At 36.3% G+C, this 20,313-nt stretch overlaps 1 protein-coding gene across 6 annotated transcripts in view; it reads left to right on the forward strand.

Annotated features, from left to right (window-relative positions):
• The window catches only part of ZC3H13 (zinc finger CCCH-type containing 13), a 96,860-nt gene that overhangs the window by 62,710 nt on the left and 13,837 nt on the right, over nucleotides 1-20,313 (forward strand). For 3 of the 6 annotated variants that reach the window (XM_034665193.1, XM_034665195.1, XM_034665194.1), the window contains exons 10-16: nucleotides 49-513; nucleotides 7,122-7,313; nucleotides 11,547-11,630; nucleotides 11,976-12,531; nucleotides 15,555-15,658; nucleotides 16,004-17,197; nucleotides 17,954-18,472. In XM_034665193.1, the coding sequence (XP_034521084.1) occupies nucleotides 49-513; nucleotides 7,122-7,313; nucleotides 11,547-11,630; nucleotides 11,976-12,531; nucleotides 15,555-15,658; nucleotides 16,004-17,197; nucleotides 17,954-18,472 (3,114 nt within the window). The remainder of the gene's footprint in view (nucleotides 1-48; nucleotides 514-7,121; nucleotides 7,314-11,546; nucleotides 11,631-11,975; nucleotides 12,532-15,554; nucleotides 15,659-16,003; nucleotides 17,198-17,953; nucleotides 18,473-20,313) is intronic. The other 3 variants (XM_011219394.3, XM_011219395.3, XM_034665196.1) reach the window with 2 other exon arrangements.

Below are 20,313 nucleotides of genomic sequence, written 5' to 3' on the forward strand. Positions count from 1 at the left end.
AAAATTTTGTGAAAGGAATTCTAGTTGATTTCCAAACTTGAATTACAGAGACGAGAAGCAAAAGGGATAGAGAAAAGGACACAAGAGAAGAACGAGAGTATGAACAAGATCAGAGCTCTTCTAGAGACCACAGAGATGACAGAGAACCTCGAGATGGTCGGGATCGAAGAGATGCCAGAGACACTAGAGACCGACGGGAACTAAGGGACTCCAGAGACATTCGGGACTCTAGAGAGATGAGAGATTATAGCAGAGATAACAAAGAGAGCCGTGATCCCAGAGATTCTCGGTCTGCTCGTGATACGCATGACTACAGGGACCGTGAAAGTCGAGATACTCATCGAAAGGAGGATACCTATCAAGAAGAATCCCGAAGTTATGGCAGAAACCATTTAAGAGAAGAAAGTTCTCGTACTGAAATAAGGAATGATGCCAGAAATGAGTCTCGAAATGAAATTAGGAATGACCGGATGGGCAGAAGTAGGGGAAGAGGTCCAGAATTACCTGAAAAGGGTAAGGTTTTTGACTTGTCAGTGAACTGTATCTTGTATGCTTATATAGAAATTATTAAATCTTTTAAGGTTTCTTTTCTAAATATATTCTTTTTTACATTCATTATCATCATTTTGTCAAAGTAATTTTCAGTTAATTGAATTTCCCTATAAATTCCAAATAGGAATTGTTAAATTCCTAGGTTTTAGGAATTTGCTAAAGTAGCAAAAGATAAATGGGTCCTGATTACGATCCCCTGGTAAATTATATACAATCATGCCTACCCTCTTGAGAGTGTGGAACACTAAGAAAATTCCTGTCAAGCAAAAAAAGTAGAGTCAAAAGAAAATAATTTCTACTAAACAGGTACATATATGATAAAATGATAAAGTGGAATTAAAGTGGTGGCCTTTCAAAACTAACAGTATCAGAAATGACTGCGTATTCCTCAGTATACTTGTGCTTGCTTCAAACCACTTGAGAACCTTGAGCCATTTTTCTTCTTTACCAACACCCAGTAACTACCTACCTAAATGTATTTGTCTCCAGACTGCTTGGGCTAGATTAGTTTTGACCTCTATTCCTCTCCCTCTTTTCTCCCCTCCCCTAAAATACTGCTGCAGATTTCTGAACATTCATTATTTCTATTGATCTTTTGGTATATCTTGGTCAATATTATAGCTTCATATTAAGCTGAAGGCCTCTTATCTTCTCCTTCATAGTTGTCTTGGCCTTTCTTGGCCCTTTGCTTTTTCATGTACATTTTTAAAATGAGTTGTTTTTTCTTTTTAATTTCATGAAAAACTTGGATTTTTATTTCAAATGCATTAAATTTATGAATTTATAACTTTTTCTATTAAGGTCATATATGTATTTTATTCCTGGTTACCCAGCACTTTTGGTGGTCTTGTCAGTGGCACTTAAAAATTTTTTTTCTCTCTTTTTAATAATGAATTTACATGATTCAAAATTTCAAAAGAAAGAATATGTTGTGATGTGAAAAGCCTTGCCTTTATCCCTGACCTCATTCATTTTTTTTTGCCAATTTTGTCTGTATCCTTCCCAGAAATTCTACACAAGCAGATTTGTATGTCTGCTCATATATCCATCTGATTTTACAAACATAATTTTTTAAAAACTGTATATTACTCTATATCTTGCTGTTTTCACTTAAAAAAGACCTTGGAGATCATTCCATATCAGTCAACTTGATAAACAGCTATCCTCTTCTTTATGGTGCACATTATCTGTTGTAGGAATTACTAAAAAGTTTTAAGTTTTTATTTAAATTCCAGTTAATATACAGTGTAATCTTTGTTTCAGAGGTACAGTATAGTGACTCAACATGTCCATATAACACCCATTGCTCATCACAGGTGCCTTCTTTTATCCCCAATACCTATTTAACCCATATCCCCACCCACCTCCCCTCTGATAACCTTCAGTTTGTGTTCTATAGGTAAGAGTCTGTTTCTTGCTTTGTCTCTCTCTTTTTTTTTTAACTTTGTTTTGTTTCTTAAATTCCACATATGAGTGAAAATATACATTATTTGTCCTTCTCTATTTTGCTTAGCATAATACTCCAGCTCCATCCATGTTGTTGCAAATGGCAAGATTTCATTCTTTTTTATGGCTGAGTAATACTCTATTGTGTATTTATACCACATCTTCTTTGTTCATCAGTCATTGGACACTTGGGCTGTTACCATAATTTGGCTATCTTAGATAGTGCTGTTATAAATATTGGGGTGCATGTATCCCTTCAAATTAATATTTCTGTGTTCTTTGAGTAAATACCTAGTAGTGCAATTACTGGATTGTAGGGTAGTTCTATTTTTAATTTTTTGAGGAACCTTCATACTGTTCTCTGGAGTGGCTGCACCAGTTTGCATTCCCACCACAATAGTGCAGGAGGGTTCCCCTTTCTCCACATCCTTGCCAACAACTATTTTTTCTTGTGTTGTTGATTTTAGCCATTCTGACAGGTGTGAAGTGATAACTCATTGTAGTTTTGATTTTGTGTTTCCTTGATGATGAGCGTTGATGAGCATCTTTTCATGTGTCTGTTGACCATCTGTATGTCTTCTTAGAGAAATGTCTGTTCATGTCTTCTGCCCATTTTATAATTGGATTGTTTTGCAATCCCTATCAAAATACCAAACCTTTTTGCACAGAGCTAGAACAAAAAATTTAAAGTTAGTACAGTAGTTCTTCCTTATCTTTAGGGGGTGTGTTCCAGGATGCTGGATGGATGCCTAAAACCTCAGATAATACCGAACTCTCTATATACTAGGTCTTTTCCTGTACATATACACCTATAATAAAGTTTAATTTATAAATTAAGCACAGTAAGAAATTAACAGTACCTAATAATAAAATAAAGCAATGATAATAATATACCACAGTGAAAATTATGTGAATGTGGTCTTTCTCAAAATATCTTACTGTGCTGTACTCACCCTTACGATGAAGTGAGATGATAGAATGCCTACGTGATGAGATGAAAGCAAAGTGAATGATGTAGGCATTTTGACGTAACATTAGACTACCATTAACCTTCTGATGATATGTAGGAAGGAGGATCATCTGCTTCTGGACCCCAGTTGACTGTGGGTAACTGAAATCACAGAAGGTGAAGCCACAGATAGGGAAGACTACTATTGTATATTGATAGATGTGTAGGTATTCCGATCTTTGTTTTTGAACAGTGCTTCAGTGAGTAACTGGGTGTCACTAAATAATACCTTTTTAAAGTATTTTATTTTCTACCATTTACTGTTGGTGTATGGAAACGATAATTGAGATTTGTATATTAATCTTACATTGCTATGTTGCTGTATTTTTGTAGATCTAATTAGATTCTCTTAAACATTTATGTCTGGTAACAGATTTGGCTCTTTTCTGATTATTGTTTATTTACTGTCAATACCTGCTGATCATCTTTCAATATAGTGTTGAATTTAAGTGGTATAATGGGCTTCTTTGCTCTGTTTCAGATTTTAAAGTGTGATTGTTGTCATTTTACCATTAAGCATGGTGCTTGTAGATTTTTAGCAGATTTTTTTTTTATTGTGTTATAGATGTCCCCTAATTCCCCAACTTAGTTAACAGCTCTCTCCTGACCATTTTTTCTGTATCTTAAGAAGGTCACAGTTGGTCTCTTTAACCTTTTTACTTACGTTATGTATTTATTTAAAATTCAAAGCTTATCCTCGCATTTTTAAGATAAATGGAATTTTTTCACTTTTTTAAAGTTCTAGATTAGGTTAACATTTGATGTTGAATTAAACATCTGTGTTTTCAATTGAGATTACATATAATTAGTGGCATGATGGTAAATATTTAACAATGGACTCCTTACCATAAGTCCCGACTTTTAGCTTTTGCCAATTTCCATGGTATAAATACTCTTGCCATAGCACATTCTGTGCTACTGACATGAGAAGAGATGCGCACAATTGGCTCTTTCAAGCCAGTGTGAACTGGTTCTAGGATGCCACTGCATAGATCATTTTTTATGTTGTTTTTGTTTGGTTTGGGGATCAAAGTTATACTAGACATACAAAATGGGTAGTGTCGCTTCCTTTTTTTCCTCTGGAACAATTTATATATGGTTAGTTATCTATTCTTTGACAATTTAACAACATTGTCTGTTAAACCTTGTTTCTTATTTTTCTGATGGTTATAGCTTTTACTACCAATTGAGTTTCTCATAAGAGTTATAGATTTAGATTATTTTAAATTATAGATTTGGGTTTTTTCTTAAAGCAGTGTGGTAAGTTAGTTTTCTTAGGAAATTTGTTTTCAAATTTTTGATACAAAGATGTTCCAAAATTTCTTTTTTTAAATCTCTGTTATATCTGTAATTATATTCCCTTATTTTTCTTGCTCATTCTTGCCAGAGATTTGTCTGAGTCTTTTCAAACAATTAATCTTTGGTTTATATTCTTTTGTATCTCTTTTGTTCTATTAATTTCTACTCTTATGTTTTACTTTGTTATGAAATGTGTGGTAATTGTATTAGTAACCATTCTAAACACTCTGTAAGTTTTAATATGATTTCTTCCTTGACTCATGAATTAGGTAGAAATAGGATTTTAAATTTCCAGTCATAACTTTTTAAAATAAATCCCCTTCCTTAATTTTAATTGTTGTCAGAGAAGACTTTAAAGTCAACTCTTTGGCATTTGTATTTGTTAAGACTTGGCTGTGGCTCAGAAATTTATATAAATGTTCTTTAATTGTTGGATGCAAAGGGTGTCTCAGATCAAGCTTGTTAACCATGGTTTCAAATCTAAAATTATTTTTAGTCTGCCTTTTCTGATATTACAGAGAAGTGAGTTAAATCTTCCTCTGTCATTGTGAATTTGTCGATTTCGTGTAATTTGATCAATTTTTGCTTTGAATATTTTAAGACTTTGCTGTTGGGCATACATAAGGCAAATTATTCCTCTTATCATTGCAGAATGACCCTCTTTATCCCTAATAGTGCTTTTTTTCTTGAAGGTTATTTTATTAACATTTCTTTTGGTTAATATTTGATAAGTATCTTTTTTCATCCTTTTAGCCTTGCTGTATCTTTTTGTTTCAAATGTGACTCTAAACAGCATAGGTTAGACATATGTTAGGCATATGTTGAATCTTGTATCTTCTTTGATTCTTAACTTTCAGATTTTTCATCTCTCTATCTCTCTTTTGTTTCCTGGGTATATATCCTCAGACATATCTTTTTTTTTTTTTTTTACTAATTATCTCTTAGCATCTAAGCTGCTACTTAACCTATTCATTCCTAGATGACTTAACTTATTCATTCCTAAACGTTATATGTAGCTTATTTCTAGTTTTTAAAAAATGTTTTAGATTTCTTCCTTGTGGTCTTTAATTATACAGATATTTTGACCATTAAAATACATTGTTATCAGTATTTAGAATTCTTCTCTAATTCTTTGAAGGCTCAAAGCCTATTATGTATAGAGTGTGTATGTGAGTGTGTGTGTAGCTCTGCATTTTTTAAACCACTTTATTGAGAAATGATTGACATACAAAAAGCTGCACATACACCTTCTGTACACTTAATGTATTCAACATGATGAGCTTGGAGATAAGTATATGCTCATGAATCCATCTCTACTATCTGTGCCATTTACATATCCATCGCCTGCAAAAGTTTCCTTTTGCACTCTCTTTACTGTTTTATATGTGTCTAATGAGAACACTTAATATAACATCTACCCTCTTATCAGATTTTTTACTTTCCAATACAGTATTACAAACTGTAGGCACTATGCTGTACTGTAGAACTCTAATCATCTTATGCAACTGAAACTTTGTACCCTTTGACTAATACCTCTCCGTTTCCTTCTACCTCCAGCCCTTGGCTATTAACATTCTACTAATAAGAGTTTGACTCTTTTAGATTCCACATATAAGTGGTACCATGTACTATTTGTCTTTCTGTGTGTGACCTATCTCACTCAGCGTGATGTCCTACAGGTTCATCTATGTTGTCTCAAGTGTCAGGATTTCCTTTTTTTTTTTTAAGGATGAATAATATTCCATTATATTTATATACCACATTTTCTTTTCCATTTGTCTACCAGAGGCTATTTAAGTTGCTTCCGTGTCTTGGCTATTGTAAATAATGCTGCAGTGAACATGAGATATCTCTTCCAGATCCTGATTTCAGTTCTTTGGATATATACCAAAATGTGGGAATACTGGATCATATGTGGTTCTAATTTTTAATTTTTTTTGAGGAACCTCTATACTGTTTTCCAGTAGTGGCTGTGTAGCTTGCATTACCATTACCACAATGAAGATACTCAGCTGTGTATCACAAGACTCCCTGCGTTACCCCTTTGTAGCTGTATTCAAATCCCCTCTTTTGTCCCTAACCCCTGGCAACCACTAATATGTCCTCCATCTTATAATTGTTATTTCACAAATGTTAGGTAATGGAATCATGCTGTATATATCCTATTGAGATTGGCTTTTTCCCTCAGCATAATTTCCTTGAGGTTCATCCAAGTTGTTACATGTATTAATAGTTTGTTCCTTGTAGTATTCCATGGTCCAGGGATACCACAGTTTAACCATTCACCATTGAAAGACATTTGGGTACTTCCCAGGTTTTAGCTTTTACAAATAAAGCTACAATGAACATTAATTTCCCACATTTTTTAATGAAAATTTTCAGGCACCACTTACTGTCAACAAAGTACCTTCCTTCTGTATTGGAATGTTTTTGCTATAAATTGTAATCAAAGCAACAATATATATCCACTTTTTCCTTATTTTAATGATATTTCTGTGAATTTAATATGAACAGATAGTTTTCATTTTTTGTTTTGTTGGGTTTTGGGTTAACTGAAATGAGTCTTCGTAGTTTATGATTCCATTAAGACTTTTTATTGATAGAAAAAACTGGGACTTAGCTTACCCAAGTCATTAGACAACTTGCGTGTTCTGATCCAACATTTAATATTCTTTTCAACAATGATAACCATACTTTGAAACACTAACACACCTTCTTTATCTGTATTTTTTTTGGGGAAGGAAGATTATGACTGATGAAACTTGTTTAATAAAGTGTGTGTGTTTAAACATTTGTGTGAATATCCTTTGTTTAGGAAGTCGAGGCACAAGAGGTTCTCAAATTGATAGTCACAGTAGTAGTAGCAACTATCATGACAGCTGGGAAACTCGAAGTAGCTATCCTGAAAGAGACAGATATCCTGAAAGAGACAACAGAGACCAAGCAAGGGATTCTTCCTTTGAGAGAAGACATGGAGAGAGAGACCGTCGTGACAACAGAGAGAGAGGTTTGTCAAATCGCATGTTATTCAATAATGGCCAATAGTGATTGGGGGAATTGTCTTTTAAAAACCATTATCAATTTACTTTTTAATACATCTTTTAAGCTTTTCGCTTGTTGACCCATTTGAAAATATTATATTTACTCATAAAATCTTCCTTGTTTACTTAATTTAAGAGAGTATGTAAATAGCTAGCTGCCAGAGTACGTATTTGGCAAAAGAGTGGGTACTGAGATGTAGTAAGTACTTGCGTACCACAGGAACCTAGGTGCCCTACTTTATGTCTCTCACCTTAACCAGATAAGCTTACAATCCTTTAAAGAATGTAGATGCTTGGGTGCCCATTCTAGGCATTTCTGATTCAGGAGATACTTTCTCACCTGAGTATCCTGGCCACTCACTCGCTAGCCGTGATAATAAACAGGGTCTTGTAAGGGCTATCAGAAAAACAAAGGAAAAAAATTAATGATGGTTGGGTTGGGGGTGGTTTGAGGAAACATTTTATGCATGTTCCTTCTTGAGAGTTTGCAGTACTTGCTTTTGCTAATTTTATATTCTTGTATATCTTAAGCTAAACATTTTTGGTTACTGTATTAGATTCTGCCCTATTTGATTTACTCTCTTAAATCAGTTTTGAAGCAAGATTACTCAAAGTCATTGAAGAAGGGTTTATAAGTACTTTCTTCAAGAAGCTTTTATTATCCATATGTATTAGGGCCTTTAAACTCTTTAAGATCTTATGATGGTCTTACTAACTTTGGTTACTGAAGTAAGGTTTGCTATAATGCTGAGATTAATATAGTATGAAACTTGATTGAGTAGGAAATTGAATAATTACGTTTCATAGTAGGCTGAATCACAAAGGTAATAGTGTATGTTAATATGGACAGTAATGAGAGAAGGAAGTAGCTAAGACACCATGTACTTTGGGAGTATAGATGAGATCAGACTTGGTTGAATTTGTTAGGGTAAGCCTAATGCATTTGGGTTAAAAAGTGTGTATGATTTCCTTAGTTACAGATAAGGCTGGAGTTTATGTGTTGTGTGTTGATATATCTTCCCTAATGCTGATTCACCTCTCCTTAATCTAACACTATGTCCTCATAATGCTATGCCTTTTTAATATCTCTTTTCTCGCTTTTTTTCCCCCTAGTTGAATATCCTAGCTCAGGTTTTTTCATCTTATTCCTGAGTTCAGTAGTAACATTTGGTTTTAGTCTTATATTTAGTTCTCAACCATACATGTATTAAGTTTCTGGGAACTTTGATAGTTGCTTTTTATATATTCCCAGACTTAATATTGTAAAAGATATTAATATTGTAAAAGATATTAAGTCTGGGACTATATATGAAATATCCTTTAAAACCTTTTATCTTTATAATATCCCTGTGAGTGTAGGTATGACAAGAGAATTCACATTTCATAACTTAGGAGAGTTGGACTAGGAGAAGGTTAGTGATTTTTCCACTATAACAGAGAAGTAAGTTCCAGAGCTGGAATTCAAACTCAGATCTTCTGACTGCAAGTTCTGTCCTCCTTTTGTTTTACTTTAATATAACTACTTCAATAAATATCAGTTGTATGATTGAAGTAGAACTATATATTTGAGGTTACTGATACATTCCACAATGTTTATTGAGTGCTCATGCACTTTGCTAGATTCTTGAAGTACAGTAGTTCTTGTGCTTATCGATCTTAATGGGAGGGAAGATACTTCTCCTTACACCCAAAAAGAGAAATGACTATTGAGTGCAATCAAGGAACAAAGAACGTGCCCAGATAGAAATAAAGGATAAGAGAGGGACCTACTTAAGATAGATTATGTATGCAAAATTTGAGGAGATGACATTTATACAGAAGCATAAATGCAAGAGAAGAAGCTAGCATTGCAAAGATTGAGGGTAAAAACATTCCATGCAGAGGGTAGAGTATTGCCAATTCCCTGAGATAGGAAATAATATGTCCTAGAGTTTGGAAGAAGACCAGTGTGACCTGAGCATGGTGAGCAATAGGAAGATTGATAGAGGTTGAGGGTAGAGATGTGCCCAGGCACCTTGTTCTGTGCTCAGGAATTTCAGTCTTCCCTTTAGTTCTTCACAGGCTGATTAGGGTACACAGAGACAATTGGAGTGTGATGAATGCTACTACTGTATGAAGTTCTGTGAGAGGAGCAGAGTTCTGAGATCAGGAAAGCTTCCCTAAAGAGTTTGCTAGAAGGAACAGTGGAAGAAACACTTTGCAGGGAGAAGGTATAGCATGTGCAGCCATGAAGGACTAAAAGAAATATATACTTCAGAGTAGTAATGAATTATGGTCTTGGGAGTAGAGATATGCCATAATTGGTAGGGAAGGAAAAAACTGGGAAAAAGGATTGATGAGAGACTATAGGCCAGGTTTTAAATAGCCTGATAAACCAGGCTAAAATTTTTAATTCAGTTTCCTTTTCACTGCCTACAGGGCAACTGCTTTTAAGCAATTGGAAAAAAATAGAGTTTTCTTAAAAAAAAGTATGATAAGTCTGGTGAAGGACTGAAGACAAGGATACCAACCAGTTATACTGTTGATGACATAGACATCTAAGAAGAGGCAATCAGGGGCGCCTGGGTGGCACAGCGGTTAAGCGTCTGCCTTTGGCTCAGGGCATGATCCCGGCGTTATGGGATCGGGCCCCACATTAGGCTCTTCCACTATGAGCCTGCTTCTTCCTCTCCCACTCCCCCCTGCTTGTGTTCCTTCTCTCGCTGGCTGTCTCTATCTCTGTCGAATAAATAAATTAAAAAATCTTAAAAAAAAAAAAAAAGGCAATCAGAGTCTGTTAATAATATTAACTGTAGGGCTAGAGAGAGGAAATGGAATAAAGGAATATTTTGAGAGTGAAACTGATGGATAACTAAGAGATTTCCAGCTTTCATGAATGGGTATGTCATTCAGTGACATAAGGAAATAACATGAAGAGAAGAGCATCTTTGAAGAACTTATTTTGGGGAAAAGATAGAAAAAATAGTTTAAACACATTAAAGTGATGTTCTTATATCCTCTCCATTTTCTTTGAAGTAAGAGACATTGTCTTTTTGGTTGGGGAAAATAGAATTTTTATCTGTCAAAAAAAAAGAGTAAAATAGCTTGTTCCCTGACATTGCTGTAATTAGAAATTCCAAGTGTGAATTACTACAAGTTGCAGTATTGAATTTCAGGTTGTTTCGTAATCATTGTGACATTAGCATGACTCCTAAACCAGGAACTCAAACAATCTAAGACCATAAATATGTAGCATTTGGGGAATCAAAAGTGGACAATAACCATTTTAAATTTAAGTTGGTTTCAGCAAGTGTAAAAAAGGATTTAAGAGAATTGACTTCTAGTCCTGATGTCTTAATAAATCTGCCATCTCTGTGGCTTTGGCCAGTCAACTTCTGGACCATAATTTCTGTGTTTTTAAGAAAAAAGGGGCTGGACAAGGTTTGGTTTTGTTTTAGCTTTAAAATTCTATGAACTTTTGTATCGCTATGTAACCGCTAAAGAGTAAATATGCATAAGTCTTGCCTTTTTGATCTGTGATGAGATAGGAAATTCAAATTACTGTATTTCCTTCCCTGGAAATATCCTGAAGTTATTCTGCTTAATAAGTTGATGTTAGATATTCCACTTGAAAACCTGTTGACCATATTGTAGTATGACCTTTATGACTAACCCATAAACATTATTACATAATACGAAAATAGAAACATCACACGGTAGCCTAGATCCTACCACAGGGAACTACTTTCAAAAATGGCTAGCTCTGTGGTAAAGTTAATGCCATTTTCTTATACATTTTTTTGGTCCCAGACTAATTTCCTGCTCAACTGGGCATATGGGCAGCATATATTCATTTTCTCTATGTTTATATGATTCATGTATTGAAAAAAATATATTTATATAAAATGTGATGAGATTATCAGTTAAGAAAACAGCTCTTCATCTGAGTGATGTTATATGATTAACATAAACTTATAAATATCACTAATATGAAACACTTTACATTTGATTACTTCAGAATTGCTAAGCATTAGTACCCTTTGCTAAGCATCAGTACCCTTAATAGTCTAGTTTATGATAAATTGATATTGCAGCAACAATTATTGACAGGTGTTTTGTTTTCCTAGATTTTCCTCACATAATAGCTGCACTTGATGTATATATATTTTGGCCTGAAATTAGAGGTGTGACTTACGAGGGAAATTTTTTTTTTCCTTCAGCTCCTATGTTCTACACCTCCTGCTGCCCCTATCCTTTGCCACCAGTGTTCTCAGGTCCTGCTGGGGGGACAGAGAAGATCAGAGGTGAAGGGTAGAGATGGCAGAAAGTGGGGTTGGAGCAGTGGGCTGGAGGTAGGGTAGGGAGCATGCAGAGAAAGATCAAAGGTGGATCAGTGGGAGGCGGGAGGGGGGTTGGTGGGGAGCAGAAAACATGTTAGTTAGAGGGCAAATAAAGCTTACTTTAAAAAAAATTTGTAAACATCTAGGGGTGATTATTTGGATGATTAACTTAAAAGTAAATATAGTACCTGATTTATATTTGCTGCCAGTGTGACCCTATACACAGATAAAATTTAAGATTTGCCGTACTGTCTTACCAATAGGTTATCTGTCAAATTAATCACTGACAAAACTTGATTTTCATTGTAGATCAAAGACCAAGCTCACCAATTCGACATCAGGGAAGGAATGACGAGCTTGAGCGTGATGAAAGAAGAGAGGAACGAAGAGTAGACAGAGTGGAGGATAGAAGAGATGAAAGGGCTAGAGAAAGAGAGAGGGAGCGAGAGCGAGACAGAGACCGTGAGAGGGAGAGGGAGCGTGAGCGGGATCGGGAAAGAGAGAAAGAAAGAGAGCTGGAAAGAGAGCGTGCTAGGGAGCGGGAGAGAGAGAGAGAAAAAGAGAGGGACCGGGAAAGAGAGCGAGATCGTGACCATGATCGAGAGAGGGAGAGAGAGAGGGAGCGAGATAGGGAAAAAGAGCGGGAGAGAGAGAGAGAAGAGCGGGAGCGAGAGAGAGAGCGAGAGCGGGAGAGGGAAAGAGAGCGAGAGCGGGAACGAGAGAGAGCGAGAGAAAGGGATAAAGAACGGGAGCGTCAGAGGGATTGGGAAGACAAAGACAAAGGACGAGATGACCGCCGAGAAAAGCGGGAAGATACCAGAGAAGACCGGAATCCCAGAGATGGACACGATGAGAGAAAGTCAAAGTAAGAATGAGAATGAATCAGTTTTTTGAAGTTACATTTCAGTAAAGTGTTCAAAAAGTTTCGTTTAATGCTTTGTAGTGTGCCCTTAACGTCCTGATAGTTCTTTTTCCTCTCTACATTTTCCTGTATTTTGCTATATATATTTGGTGTTTAAAGTCTTTTGAATTGTCTAGGAAAAAAAAACACTTTCTCATTCTCTTTCTGTAGCCATGGATATAATTAATCATTCTTGTTTACCGTGCCATTTTTGATGACATACTGGCTTATTCAACTTCTGTAGACTTGTTAAGGAATCCAGCTAAAAGTGATAGAACCAATAAACTTGTATGTCATCATATCCACTTTATAACTAGTTAATGGAGTTGACCAGTCACCAAGAGATATTGCCTGTGCTATTCCTGGTAATCCTTCCTGAGTTTTGTGTTCTTACAAGTCTGGATTCACTACCCTCAGCGCCAGAAGCATTCACAGTGTCTTAAAACTGAAGGAAGCCCTACAACCCCTGCATGGTTAGAAGATAATGAGAGGAGTTGTCCTCTCTTGAGCTGTGGAGTTATAGTATGTTACTGGGATCAAAAGATGTATTCTTATTATTTCAAATATCTGAGGACAGTTTCTCTTTTTCTTTCTTGTTTTCCCTTCTTTTTTTTTTTTTTTTTAAACCAAAAAGAATTTATTTGCTCAGGTACTGGGAAGTCCATGGTTGGTATTCATTTGTTCTGATGTGAATGTATTCAGATACATTTTCATACGAAGTATTGGGAATGCTCTCTCTCCATCTCTCCACTGTTTTCTTCTGTGTGAGTTCCAGTCTCAGAAAGGTTTTCTCCACATGATGGCTAAGATGGCCCGGGCATATGCCAATCATCTTCACAGCCCTTTCTGTATGTTTGGGCTCTCATTAGTTGAGGAGTAGACAAGGGAGCTAAGTCAATCACTGTAGCCATAAGAATTTTTGGACTCACTGGTCAATTTTGAGGTTTTATGGACATAAAGCCAACTTCATTGTAATTAACTGCCTTTTTTTTTTTAAGTTTGCTAAAACAAACTGTGGAAATAATTTATATATTCAATTCCTTTGCTTCTGCCTCCACCTCATTTGAATCATGGTGAATACAGCTCCCTGCTTAAAGTTTTTTTTTCATCATTGCTATTGTAGATTATGGTTATGGACAAAGAACATAGCACAGAAGTGGAGGCTTCTTCTGTTAGGTCTTGACTTCCCTTTGGTCTGCAGCCAGGGTTTTCTGTAGTTCACCCACTGGCTTCCCTTTCCCCACATTTAAAAAAAAATCTTACATTAACATAAAGTTCAGATACTGTCATTAACACATGTAGGCACACAATACATATTATTTCTCTTCTCTGACCTTCTTAAGCTAAGATTAAAATTCTGAAATCTTTGTTATTTATCATTATCCAGTCCTGTGCTTTTATTTTATTTTTCCATGATTCTGATCTCTGCTTACAGTGGCAGAGTTTATTCTGGTTCTTTGTAGCTGGACAATCCAAACATTATAAGGACCCCAGAAACTTGGGAGTCAAAAAGCTCTATAACAATAACTAGCTGTCTGAGATTAATATCTTGATATTTTTATCAATTACATTGTCATCTCATAGTTGAATTTATCCAGAACTAACTCCTATTACGTAGAAGGTTTTATTTGCTGAATTGCCATACTATTTATTTTACTCTTAATTTTGTTTCTGTAGCTATTTCCTTGAAGTTAAAGTTCTTTTTTGTATATTTTAATTATTTATTCTGGTATATCAGTTATCTATTGCTGTGTATCAAACCACACAAAAAGTTAGTAGTTTAAAACAACAACCATTTATCTGCTCATAATTCTGTAGATTAGCACTATTGGCTGGCTCAGCAGAGCGGTTCTGCTGCTCTTACTTGGAATTACTCATGTGTCCATTCTGTCCAGCAGTTTAGCTGGGGCTGGATGACCCAAAAATGGCCCTGCTTTTATGTCTGGCATTTGGCACTGGCTGTTGGTTAGGGCATCTCTTTTCTCCTCCACGTGAACTTTCAACTCCGGTAGTCTAAACTGTACATATAATGATGGAAACATACCCAAAGGGCAAAAGCAGAAGTTGTGTTGCCTCTTGAGTCCTGACTTTCCAAACTTACACTATGTTCTTTGACCACATCCCCTTGTCATAACAAGTCAGTTGGGCAAGCCCAGATTCAAAGAGTGGAGAGCTAGACGGCCTACTGATGAAGAGCTTTGGGTAGGGAATTGTTTGAGCTTGGGCCTGTAAGTTGTCATACTAATCTTTTTTTCACCTGTTTACTCATCTGTGTAAATGAGCTGTCAAGGAGGTAGGTGTGGTGTAGTATTTTTGCCACTTTTGACTATAGTATTTATAAACAATGTTAATTTTTTAAAAAGTGACCAAAATTTAATGAAAAAATAGGAAAATACTAGAATAATTTAAATACCAGAGATATAAATGACTAGTCATTTAATGTTTAACAAGAAATACAGTGAACATATGAATTATTTTATTAACTTGCCACCAAGCAAGTGACTTAATTCTTAGAAGAGGGAAGGAAACAATTTTTCCAGTATACCCACAACATGACTGGCACTGGGCTTATGATATAACTAATTTAAATTCATGTCTTTTTGACTCCAAAGCAAATACTAAATTTTCTCACTTGGCTCCCCAACATAAAGTATTTATTTAGCGTAAAAATGTAAAATTAATAAGTTTTAGTAGAGCGTGCATTAATATATTAATGCCTCTGTTGTATGTTACCATCTTGTAGTAATTAAATCTGGTGATTTAACGAAGAAAGATCTGTTGCCGTGTATTTTAAGTCCATAATTGTGTGTCTTAACAAATGAAGTGAAGAATTTTATTAAAGATGCTGAATACCTTTTGTATGATATAGCTCTGACAGTATTGCTCTTACAATTTTATATTCTAGTTAAAGAAATAATACTAAGAACTAGTAAAGAAATCGCTTTTTCATCCTCTGGAAGTTTATAAATTATATTTGTCCAACTTAGGAAACGGTATAGAAATGAAGGGAGTCCTAGCCCTCGTCAGTCACCTAAGCGCCGGCGAGAACATTCTCCCGACAGTGATGCGTACAACAGCGGAGATGATAAAAGTAAGCAGAATCTGTTTTCTGTGTTTTTATATCCATGTTCCTTTATATAACCATGAGACCATTCTTGGGCATTAGTAGAAAATGATGAAGTAGATTTAAAATTTTCCTTGCTCTGCTGCCTCTGAATATCTCATGTGACTAAAGTATATGCTAGAAATACAGTGACTTTATCGTACTGGCACTGTCATCTCCTATTATTTGTAATAAAGCTATGTTTTGAATGAAATTATTGCCATTTTTAAAGTTTTAAAATGGAAAGTGAGAGGTTGGGTTATTATTATTTCTGTGTAACATGCCATGTTGTTTACCTGGTGAAAGTGTGATTACTTTCATCTTTTTGTATAGATGAAAAACATAGACTCTTGAGCCAGGTTGTACGACCTCAAGAGTCTCGTTCTCTCAGTCCATCACACCTTACAGAAGACAGGCAGGGTAGATGGAAAGAGGAAGATCGTAAACTAGAAAGAAAAGAGAGTTCAAGGCGCTATGAAGAGCAAGAGCTCAAAGAGAAAGTCTCCTCTGTAGATAAGCAGAGAGAACAGACAGAAATCATGGAAAGCTCAAGAACTCGTGCACAAGACATGATAGGACACCACCTGTCTGATGATCGAGACACATCTGATCGAGCTCATGATGAGAACAAGAAAAAAGCAAAAATTCAGAAGAAGCCTATTAAGAAAAAGAAAGAGGATGATGTTGGGATAGAGAGGGGTAATACAGAGACAGCATCTGAAGATGGTCAAGTGTTTTCACCGAAAAAAGGACAGAAGAAGAAAAGTATTGAAAAAAAACGTAAAAAATCCAAAGGTGATTCTGATATTTCTGATGAAGAAGCAGCCCTGCAGAATAAGAAGAAGAGAGGCCCACGGACTCCCCCTATAACAACCAAAGAGGAACTGGTTGAAATTTCCAATGGTAAGGATGGCAGTCTAGAGGATTCTCAGAAAAAAGAAGATACCGCGTTCAGTGACTGGTCCGATGAGGATGTGCCTGACCGTGCGGAGGGGGCAGAAGCGGAGCACACCGCCACGGCCGCGACTCCCGGAAGGACTCCTTCTCCGTCTTCTCTTCCTCCTCCTCCTCCTCCTGCGGCCACTGCTGCCGGTACCACTGCCCCTGCTGCTCTTGCCACGTCCGCGGCCGCCACCTTCACGTCTACCGCCGCCATCGCCTCCTGTGCCACTCCCACCAACACCGCCAGTGAAGACTCACATAGAAAATGCCATAGAACACGAGCGGAAAAAGTAGAGGCACCTCACGTTACTATAGAAGACGCACCACATCGCAAGCCAGTGGATCAAAAGAGGAGTAGCAGCCTTGGGAGCAATCGGAGTAATCGTAGTCATACATCTGGTCGTCTCCGTTCCCCATCCAACGATTCTGCCCATCGAAGTGGAGATGACCAGAGTGGTCGAAAGAGAGTACTGCATAGTGGCTCAAGAGATAGAGAGAAAACAAAAAGTCTGGAAATCACAGGAGAGAGAAAATCTAGGATTGATCAGTTAAAGCGTGGAGAACCCAGTCGAAGTACTTCTTCAGGTAATAAAATTGAATTATAATCTAGCCAAGTGTTTCCTGTCTTAGTATATTTTATACAATTTTATATTTTATACAAATTATAAAGTAAATGCTAAATCGGTTATGATATACACTGCCTTAAAGTATAAGGAACTTAAAAGCTTAGTCATGCCACGAAAATGTTACATTAATACCAGCATGGCAGTAGAGATACTTTGACACCCATCAGTTTAATATCAGGATGTTAGTACGTTATCTTGGTGGAAGGGCTTATGTTATTCAAGTCCCTTATTGCCTAAAATTTTAACCTTCCTGCTCTTCTTCCTGCAGCCAGTGCTTTTTCCTTTGACCAGAGAAAATAAGGTAGGGTATAGGAAGAGATCAGATAATGAAGTGATCCGTTCTATTAATGCTTACCCATTTTTTATGTATGTATTTCTTGGAAGATATTTTGTGGTTATAGTGGAAATAAACATGTTTCCTTGTCTTTTACATATTTTAATTAACACTTTAATGGAGACATATCAGTTTTTCTTTAAAATGAGTTCCTTGAATAATTGGGAATATAGAAACATCAAATTGTAAGCTTTAAAGGACCCTATAATGAAGCATTTTCTTTTTCTTTCTTCCTATTGAAGTATAGTTGACATACAATGGATCAGTTCGAGGTGTTGTATAGCACAGTGATTTGACTTATGCTGTGCTCTCCACAAGTGTAGCAACAATGAAACACTTTTTTATCTTCTCAAGTGTTAACTCTTTGTACATTTATTTTAGATCGCCAGGACTCAAGGAGCCATAGCTCAAGAAGAAGTTCTCCTGAATCAGATCGACAGGTCCATTCAAGATCCGGGTCATTTGATAGTAGAGATAGGCTTCAAGAACGTGATCGATATGAGCATGATAGAGAGCGGGACAGAGAGAGGAGAGATACAAGACAGAGAGAATGGGACCGCGATGCCGAGAAAGATTGGCCACGGAACAGGGACCGAGATAGATTGCGGGAACGCGAGAGAGAACGAGACAAAAGGAGAGATTTGGACAGGGAAAGAGAGAGACTAATTCCTGATTCTATGGAAAGAGACAGGGACAGAGACAGAGACAGAACTTTTGAGAGTTCTCAAATGGAGTCTGTTAAACGCAGTGAAGCAAAACTGGAAAGTGAACATGAAAGAGACCTAGAAGGCACTTCCCGAGACTCTCTTGCTTTGGATAAAGAAAAAATGGATAAAGATCTAGGATCTGTGCAGGGATTTGAAGAACTAAACAAAACTGAGAGAACTGAGAGTGTGGAAGGTGAGTCCCACACATTTTTGTCTGTTACCCTGCTCCATTCTTTTTCAGATTATATAGAAATAAAATATTTTCTTATGAAGGTGTTCTACTGATGATGCATAAGGAAAAGCCCTATGATATTTCAAAAACACGGTTCCCTGATTGGAACTATCAGGGTAGACTTGGTTCAAATTAGCCTAAATGAAGTAAAAGAAACATAAATGCAGTGTCTGTAGATGTTAAAAAATAGTTATCATCGTTTTCTTAGATATTAAAAAAAAAATCATATAAATGGAAGCTATTTCTTGGTTCAGAGACAGACTAAATAACTATTAGTGATCCTGTTTTCTGGGACAGTCGAGAACAAATACATGAAACGATGCATATTCCCTGAAGCTGCATTCCCCTCTGGCCCACTCAGAGCCAGCCTCAGCGGTGGGGAACATCGTTCTCCACTGCCCCACTCTTTCTTCACCCCCACGCTGCACCACAGACTGACTCACACCTCTGAATTCTCTGAAGGCACTACACTCCAGCTGTCTTTGTACTCTCTCTTCCCACTGCCTGGTAGACGTTTGCCCTTTTAGCTTCTCTTACTCGGACGTCAACTCCCAGGCTGTGCATCATTTCCTCTATGAAGCCTTCTCTGCTAAAGGGACTGTTTCAGGTTGCCGTAACACCTTGTTGGTATCGCTTTTATAGCATCCCCACACTGTCTTACAATTATTTTTCCATGGTTTTCTCCCCACTATACTGTACTCCTTTGTTGGGGACCATAGCTTTTCATTTATCATCAAGTTAAAGACTTTAGCAAGGACACAGTAAATGGTTAATGGAAATATGTTCTGCCTGTGCATACATACCCCACATCTTATTCTTTGGTGAATTATAAACTAGCTTAACAATAGTAATGGCTCCCCTGGGAATTCTCCTGGAAATTCTGCCTCCTTGGGATTGTCCAGTTCTGGTACCGATGCTTATACCATTGTTCTGATACAACCTCTCCATTTTAAGCCCTCAAGAGACTTCTGGGATACCTCTATGTAAGTGGCAATTTTTTGCTGTTCTTTTTATTTGCTGTATTATAACATTGGGCCTGGAGTAAAATTCACATTCTTTTGGAACTATAAACATCTTTACCATTTCTTGCTTGTCTGATTAGATATGTTCCAGTACACCATCTGTTATATATTTTTTCTACTTGACAGAAACATTTCTATCTCAGTGTTCTTCACATTACATTTTCATCTCAATTTTGAGTATAAATAGCCTCACATCATGAGTCATATTACTAATGGAGGTACAACCTTGGGGTATAATTGAATATAATTGAACTAATCATTATAACTCTCTTGTGACTGGAGTCAGTGCCCCTCATCCCTAAAATATATCATTCACTGGTTGTGATCACAGATAACATGGCATAGAAATTTATAGGTGAATTACCTAATGTGAGAGGAAAAATTTTATTCACCTAAAGTAGGAAAATGAGTTGGATAAACTTGAAAAAATAAAAATCCTATCATCTTCATTTATGTTTAGACATATATTTGTATAATGAAGTCATTAAAATTTGTTACCTTAGAAGTGAATTGGGGGAGGCATAAGGAGATTATTATAGAATTTAATAGAATAGAAAACTACAGGATGACTAGAAACATCTCATAGTTTATTTGCTGCAACTTTATACCTGTAAAGCACAGTGTTGCATTTCGATAACTAGTGTTGTAAACTCAGTAAAGTGTGTGGCTAACTGCTGATTAGATATATTAAACATACTCTGTAGTTTTAGGGTAATTTTAAGTACACAGCTAACTCACCAGGTGACAAAGCTTAGCCTTTGTGGTTGAGAAAGATTGGTA

Source organism: Ailuropoda melanoleuca, chromosome 7, assembly GCF_002007445.2.
Source record: "Ailuropoda melanoleuca isolate Jingjing chromosome 7, ASM200744v2, whole genome shotgun sequence".
In the NCBI taxonomy this organism is placed as follows: domain Eukaryota; kingdom Metazoa; phylum Chordata; class Mammalia; order Carnivora; family Ursidae; genus Ailuropoda; species Ailuropoda melanoleuca.